The 8,333-nt window shown below is 45.3% G+C and overlaps 1 protein-coding gene across 1 annotated transcript in view; it reads left to right on the top strand.

Annotated features, from left to right (window-relative positions):
• Window positions 1-5,600, top strand: part of GLIS1 (GLIS family zinc finger 1) — a 155,011-nt gene extending 149,411 nt beyond the window's left edge. Inside the window, exon 9 of the mRNA XM_006025799.2 lies at window positions 5,074-5,600. Within this exon, the coding sequence (XP_006025861.2) occupies window positions 5,074-5,210 (137 nt within the window). The 3' untranslated portion in view covers window positions 5,211-5,600. The remainder of the gene's footprint in view (window positions 1-5,073) is intronic.
• The last annotated feature ends 2,733 nt before the right edge of the window (window positions 5,601-8,333 follow it).

Here is an 8,333-nt window from a genome sequence, read left to right as displayed (position 1 = left end):
AATGCCAAATGTGACTGGCAAACAGCTGGTCCATGAATCACATTAACAGTCAATAAATTTTTATTTTCTGTTCAGGGCTTTGGATAGTTTACACTACCTGGAATCTAATAATGATTTCTGGGGTGTATGCTTATCTTGGTTTTTGTCCATTCCTGACCCACTTTGGATGTGGGCCCCATTAAATGGAAATTAAATAATATGAAGCTACAGATAATTTAACAGAATGAAAATTTAGCAACATGCTGTGAGCTTCAGTTCGACTATACGCGAAAGACAGACTAGGTAAACAACCAGGCCGGATTCTGCTATCCACTATGAGATTTAAATTATGTACAGAGAACAGAATTTGCCCCCCAGATTCAGACTAAACAAGAATAATTCACAAGGAGCTGCCAATACACAAATGAGTGCAAAATATGGTCTCTAATGTATTAAAACTCTATAATTTAGTGATTCTCAACCAGGATTCCCTAGTATCCTGAGGTGCCTTGGGATCCTTCCAAAGATGCCATAGGGGTGCCATACAATGTTAGAGCACTGATAGGTGTGTAAATCTGATTGGCAAGACAACCCCAGAGTTTTCACATAGATATCCATAGTGTTGAAAACAGACCGCACCAGGTCAGAATTTCTCAGTTCTTTGCGACAGAAAAATTGCTGTATTATTTTTCTGTAGCCAAAAGAGAATGAAAATTAAGAGCTGCTACTTTCTGAGGGGCGCCTTGAGTCTATAAAGGTTGAGAACCACGGCTCCGTCTAATTTAATTATAAGGACTGGCTTCTACAGTCCTGACTCATCGAAGTGTATCTTTGACACCAGTGGTAATTTGCCTACATAGTACTACAGGATCAGGGTCTAGTCTTATTATATTAAGAATTGGACATGGAAACTCCAGTGAAGCTCTATATGACTGAGCACAATGATGTCCCAAGCAGATAGGAAAGGATAGTCTTGGGTTTGATGGAGAAACAAAGCAGAAGAAAGGAAATGGTGGGCACGTCTACACGTGCACTTTAATGTTCAGTAGCCGATTTTACTGCACATTAAAGAATCACGTAAAAAACCACGCTAATATGCCAATGAGCAGTAAAAATAGGCTACTGCACATTAAGCGTCACTAAAAAAGCACGTGCTTTCACTACTGCACATTAGAGCAGCTTAATTTGCATTCATTTAGTACCTCACATAAGAGGTACTACATTTAATGCGCATTAGCAAAAGTGCATTAATGAACATGTAGACACACCCAGTATCCTCATTTACAGGCAGGGAGCCAAGGCACAGGAAGATTAAATAATTTTCTGAATGCAGCACTGCTGCAAAAGATGATTAATAATTATACCAGGTGAACTGCATTGAAGAAATAAGTACACTCCTACTCTGAAGAACAGATGATAGTTTACAACAACACAACACAGATCAGGATTTACAAGAGAAGACTGAATATACAGATTGGTATATGAGCACAACAGTATTTCATAGAATAGGGGATTTTCAGACACACTGGGCGTGTCTATACGTGCTTTTACACATGCCTAAACTTAATGCACATTTGCTTAATATACATTAAGGCAATTTAGGCGTGCATCTACATGTTCATGCAGTAAGGTGCATTAACACAGTGTGCAGACCAACTCGGGATTAAGTCAACATACGTAGCGTTAATGCGCCTTAGCGTGTCTACACATGCATCAAGGCACCTTAGCTATTCATGCCTAAATATGATACCTGCTTTTACAAGTATCAAATTTAGGCATGATTAGCCTAAAATTGCCAGTTTTAAAGTGCATTAAGTGCACTCAAATGTAGACCTGTGTCCTTAATGCGCCTTAAAAATGGCTAATGCACCTTAAATGGGCATGTATAGACACACCCATTTTGTAGTGGCTGTTGGAAGAAAGCAGACACTTGGGATAAAGGACAGAATTCTGTTTCATTGCTAAGATGTGTATGTGCCAATTATGAATTTTGTAGGTATCCAGGTCACCCAACACCGTTCCACTTTCTCTTGTGCAACAGCCCAAATTGTCCTCACAGTCCTAGATTCCTTACCCAGCAATATTTTTGCCCTACATGCTTGATTGTTCCCATTGCACATCTTGGAAGTGATTTAATAATCAAAGTGTAACTTCATTTATGCTCTGTTGCAATTCATCTTTGCCATGGACACATAGCAACCGTGTGTAAAACCTTAAATGTCAGACTGCTAAAAATCACATGTAGCAATTGGGGTGTCCATCTTTTGCCCATTATCCTAGTGTCACTTCTGTATGACATGAGAAACTCAGGTTCTGGGCCTTTCCCCAGCCTCAGAAGGCTTTGAGCTTTGTTCTCCTACATCGCGGAAACAGTGCCCTAGTCACCCAGTCACAGGCAAGATAGGGCTAAGCACGTCTTCCTTTATGATCGATCTGTCTTTTACTTGTGAGGCTAGACCTCCCGGACAAGTAGCAGATGTACAGATGAGGAATGCTGTGGGTCAGGGAGGAAGGCACTGCTCTGGCCTGGGTTTTGGACCCTGTTTCCAAGGCTGTTTATATAGTTTTACCCAATGGCTCATTAATGCCAAATGTATCACGTACACCAGGGTGGCCAATGTGTTAAATGGCACGAGCAGCGTTCATGCACGTGTGCATATATGTGTGGCAGATTGGGGTAGAGACAAGGAGAACAGCGGCAGATAGGGCAGGGAGCAGAAAGCAGAGCAGGCAGGGGACAGGGATCAGCGTGGCACTCGGGAAGCCAGCAGGACTTAGCTTGACCGGTTGGCCCATGCTGACCTACACTGATGGGTATCTGTAGGCATGTCACTGTAAATCATGGTTCTACGCTGGATGCCAGTCTTGTTACCTGGGACAGGTAATGCAGTGCAGTCAGAGGGGACAGGCAGTGCACGAGCTAAGTGGAAACAACTAGATTACTACTCATTAGTTTGTCCACTGCACCCTTCTTTGTAAGCTGGGGATGTGGGCAGAGGTGGCACAGAAGTAATGTAGCTTCAGAAGAGATTTGACAGAAGAGGCAGCAAGTCGTAAGGGAAGGGAGACTCATGACAGACAGATGGAGACTGCTGAACATTGTACATGCATGGATTTTCTTTTTCTGAAGGAAAGCCAGAGCCTTGAGGGTGAGGGCTTATATCGCTCCACCAGGCTTTCACTTCTCTCTCCAAATACAGGCGCACACATCTTCCTGCTAGGGACTCTGGGTCATATCTCCAAAGAGGCCTTTCTTGCATAAAGTCGTATAGCTAACCATTGGGTCACCTTTAGCTGGAGGAGGTGGAAGGTGCTGTCAGCCATGTCTGCCCCCAAGCTTTCCTCTGGGTTCCCATAAATGTTCCTTATGCAGTGCCAGGTGCTAAGGGTACCTGCCATACCTTTGCCAGGCTCCGTAAGGATCAATGTACATTATGAAGTCAATGAGAGTCCTACCTAGAGAAAAATGAGAACCAGACTCCAGCCTAACGCAGAGGTGTGCTGGGAGCAGTGGGGGAGAGACAGTAGACGAGCATCAGCAGGGGAATGGCAGCTCCACAAGCATCCTGGCCATGTGAGGACTAAGGACAGTATGCTCCGTACCACTCCTTTGGAAAGAAACACCATGTATACTTGGGTCTCTCTTTATGTGAGGGTTGCATTCCAAAGAAACCTTGCATAAAGTGAATTTGCATAAAGCGACTCCATTATTACATGTAATTAATAGGGGTACTTACCAGCCTCACTCAGGCCATTCCCTGATACCCTGCTTCCCTTCACCGGGTGCCTCGCCAGCCCAGCAGGCACGACCCGGCATGGCTGGGAACAGCGGGGCTGCGCGGAGAGGCTACGAGCTCCGTGCTGCAAGCAGCGGCACATGCAGTGGGCATGTCACCAGGGCAGCATGGGGCAAGCACCTTCTCGACACATCCCCACTGTTCCCAGCTGTGCCGGGTCACACTCACCGGGCTGACGAGGCACCCGGGGAACAGAAGTGTGTATGGCAGTGGGGAATCAGCCCACCCCCGTCCCTCAACAAGCCACCTGAGGCTCTGTCCTGCTCCCCGCTGGACGCTGCGGCCCCGCAGTCTGCCCACTGCAGCCCCAGCCCTGCCCAGCTCCCTCCCTACAGGGGTATCAGTCCTCCTATTCCCCCCCACTTACATGCCGGAGCTACTCTCAAGGCTGCTTGGGGCCATGTGCATGTAGTGTACATGCCCATGGCACCCCCTGTCTCACCACCTTCCTTCCGCTCCCTCCCATCCCTGCAGGGAGCTCATTGCCGGCGGACAAATGAGGTCCGGGATTTTTCCTCGCACAAAGCGAATTTATGGTATCAACGGGGTCCTTGGATATAAGCAAATTCACACAAAATGAATTCATATAAAGAGAGACCTGAGTGTATTCTTGGGGGCGTGATGCATCAGGGCCTTAAGAGCACAGGGGAAAAAGGGGAATGTGTTGGTATCCATCTATCACCTCTGCAATGGAAAGTGTATAATACAGGAGTCCTGAACCACTCCCTGACTAGGATACTGGCCCAGTCATCATTCTGACATTTCTCCAGAGAGCTATCCTGCTGTGCTCAGGTGGGGACCAAAGCCATCTCATTGAAAATAAGATTTGACTCACACTAGGGTACCCTTACAGAGCAGTGAACAGGATACTTTGTACACAGACAAACTGTAAGGTTGGTTAATGCAAGAGGGAAGGAGTCTTGTGGGCGTTATCTTTTATTGGACCAACTGCTTGGATAGGATAGATGTAGGCAAGCTTTTGGGTACCACAGTACCCCTTCCTCAGGCCTCAAGAAGGGTGCTGTGATAACTGAAAGCTTGCCTGTGTCTATCCCAACCATGCAGTTGGGTCAGTAAAAGATCGTATCACCCATAAGAATTCATCTCACATATTTCCCAGACCATCATGGTAACAATAGCACCTCAACACTACCAAGGTTAGTTGATGTATTTCCTAAGTAAGACTTTCAGGTTGAATTTTTGATTCATGTGATGCTTTATTATGTAGCCCTAGGGCTCAGAGTTCGACTTGATCGTACTGCACTGTAGCGCTCATTTATGCTCCTACCCTTTTCAGGCTACGATGCCATTTCTGAAGCGCAATGCGTGTCTGAAGAAGGAGTCAACAGCGGGCCAGAAGAAAACGGATTTTTCCCAAACGGTGCCTTTGATCATTGTTTGAATCATATTCCTTCCATCTATACAGATACTTAAGAGCAGATGTATTCTGACTTTCCTGTATTCTACCTATGCCTGTATATGTATTAACAAAATGTTGTTCAAGTACTTTTATTTAGTCTGTATCCTTATATGCGCTCATTTAAACAAACACCTCACATTTACCAACCCATTTTATACATGAATATACTGTATGAGGTAATTATTGGAACCTGTTCCCTTGCTGTGGCACTTTGAAAGTCATGCTTTACGAGAATGAGGAGCATTTGAGACAGCTTGTTTTGTAAGTTCTCCTAGTAAAATGTAAATGTAAGTTATATAATAAACTTGTAAAGATTTTTTTTTTTTCCCTGAAAAGTATGTTTTCCATTTGAGAATGTTGGTCCCTTTAAATCAGTTTTCGGGAAAATCATTGGACATTTTTTGACCACAAGGACTTTTTTTTTTTTTGTAATTGCAGACCTCATGTATATAAACGTCTTCATTTGCTCAGCTGGTTTTATATTTTCAGTTTTACAAGAAAGCATTAAAAAAACTGGAACCAAGCATCCTGTCGTTTCTTACCTTCCTGAGGCCACGTGCTCGATGCTCATACTTTATTCCACAACGCCCGTCAGCGATTGAAACCTAACAATGGTGCTGAAATAGTTGCAAAGTGCAAGCAGCCAAGGTGGATGCTGGAAATACTGAGCAGCTGGCAAGGGGCAGATATGCAGATACAGGGTCAAAGCGTGGCTCTGTACAATGATGAATCACAGACAGTGCAAGCAGTGTACGTACAGCAGGACGGGCTGCAAAACACACCTAAAGACAGGGCCGCTTGCCTATGCTACACTCAGCACAAAGAGCTTGCAACTTGGCTTTGCCACCTTTCCGTGACTTGCTGATCACAACACAACAGGCTCACAGTCATAAACTTCTAATTTATCGTGTGACGGGGGGGAGGGAAGATAGTAGATCATTAGAGTATTTGCTGTGAAAACATACTCGATTCTTCCGTATGTCCTAATGTTTTATGCAAGCTTGTCTTCAACAGGACACCTTGCTGTAAGATATGGGACATTTCACACACATGCATAGGGGAGAAAAAGGTAAGATTGAAAAAAATAAGTATTGCATTACCAATAATAATGTGTCCATGGATAAAAAATAGATGCTGGGCTTAGCTGGTCTTTAGAGAGTTCAGCAAACATGTGTAACCACAGATACAAGCAATTTCTAAGGAAGCTCTGCGAGGGCGATAGCTAACCTCAGATAAGGCAGGTCAGGAGCATTTTGGCAAGTGCTTCTTTCCTCTAAAAATAATTCCTACAGCTTATGATAGCGCGGAAAACCATGTCCTCTCTCAGGGCCTCAGGTTGAGCACTAAAGCTCAAGGCACCCGAAATCACTACTCACTTTTTAATGCCTTGGCATTATGAAGGAACCCAGGTACTCTCTATGGGCACGGGGATGGGATGCCATCACTCAGTCCACACCATGTGCACAGCCAGGGAGGGCATGTGATGCTTGCACCACCCATCTCTTCCCTAGAGGCTCTGCAAAGATTTCACTCGCAGCCAGAGCACCATATGCAACTGTCTGCAGCCTACTACAGGGTACTCAGGCTCTGCCTCCTATAAACCACTGCCTCCAAGATGGCCATGATCTTCAGTAACTGTGAGGAAAGAAAGCAGCAACTCAAGGAATGAAGTGCTTGTAATGTCCTTAAAGCTGGACACTGATTGCTAGGGGCCTACCACGTTGAAGCAAGCAGCCTGTGAATGCTGTGGCAAGCACCTCCCTCCCACGGCCATCTCAGCGGTCAAGTCTTCTGGTGGCATGACACCAAGTTATCCCTACTCTTGGCATTGTCTTTGTAGGCCATGCAGGGTACACAATTAAACACTGGTGAACCCCCTTTTGTGGGTTTGGCTAGGACAGGACTGGCCAATTGGCAGCCCACAGACCACATGAAGCCCCCAAAGGGTTAGCGCATGTGGCCCATGGCCTCTCACCCAGCTGCCACTTCATTTCACTGGGTAGCCCACGTGGCATTTGCAGCTGGGAGGGAGGGGAGCTGGGCTGCCTGTGCTGTGCAGGGATGGATGAGGTGCACTGGGCAGCCTACATCACAGAGGGAAGCTGGAGGGATAGTGGCCCTTGGGTCTATGGCCCCCAGCTGCCCAAAAGTTGGATGGCCCTGAGCTAGGACACATCTTGCCTCAAGCTCCATCTTCCAAGCAATGGCCACAAAAGGCCTGGGGAGAATAGAAGAGGGTCTGAGCACTCATTACCAAATGCCACCTAGTTGTTGAGATGTCAGTCTTTAGTAGGGTGGCCCTCATAGAAGACATTCCTCTATTCTTCCTGTTTTCTGCTACTCTGTCCTCTATTAATACAAAACCTGATGCCTTTATGTCTGCCTGGATGACATAAAGGCATCCAGTTTCATAGATTTCATAGACATTAGGGCTGGAAGGGACCTTGGAGGATCATCAGGTCCAGCCCCCTGCCCCAGGGGCAGGAAGTCAGCTGGGGTCAAAAGATCCCAGCAAGATAAGTGTCCAAATGCTTCTTAAAGGAGTCCAGGGGAGGTGCTTGCACCACCTCTGGAGCGAGTTTCATATCTCTAGAGGACAGAGGACAACCGGCCTATCCTCTACGATGGCCACCCTAGTCATTAGTGACTCGTTCCACTATGAAAGGAACATTTTTTTCCCCATCACAGCAAAACCAGTACCAGAACTGTAGGCAAAGAGGAACTCTATTGCCATTCCCATGATGCAACAGCATCTAGTTCATAATCTCTTTCTGCAAGTTAAACAAAAATAAAATTGCTTTAAAAATGACAGAGAGTTGGATTAGAGAGATAATTCACCTAAACATAAGCACATTTTCTCAATTACAATAAATATTTGTGTCCCAACAATCAGCCTATGGGAAACCACACAATGATTCACAAAGGTCTGGGGCAGTAAAAGCTGAGCAGCTGGAGCGATGACTTAATTCTAGCATCTCTATGATTCAGGTTTCCTGTAAATTAAAAGGAAAGCTTCAAAGAAATGAAAAAGTTCCTGATTTGTGATGCAAGGTTCTGGAAGATTTGCCACACTAAAATCATTAAAGCGCACAATAAGCCAAGATAATGAATACTTGTTCACTTGTGTACTTGATTAT

The sequence above is a fragment of the Alligator sinensis genome, unplaced genomic scaffold (genome assembly GCF_000455745.1).
Source record: "Alligator sinensis unplaced genomic scaffold, ASM45574v1 scaffold172_1, whole genome shotgun sequence".
NCBI classification, from domain to species: Eukaryota; Metazoa; Chordata; order Crocodylia; family Alligatoridae; genus Alligator; species Alligator sinensis.
This window is presented reverse-complemented; position numbering and strand designations above follow the sequence as displayed.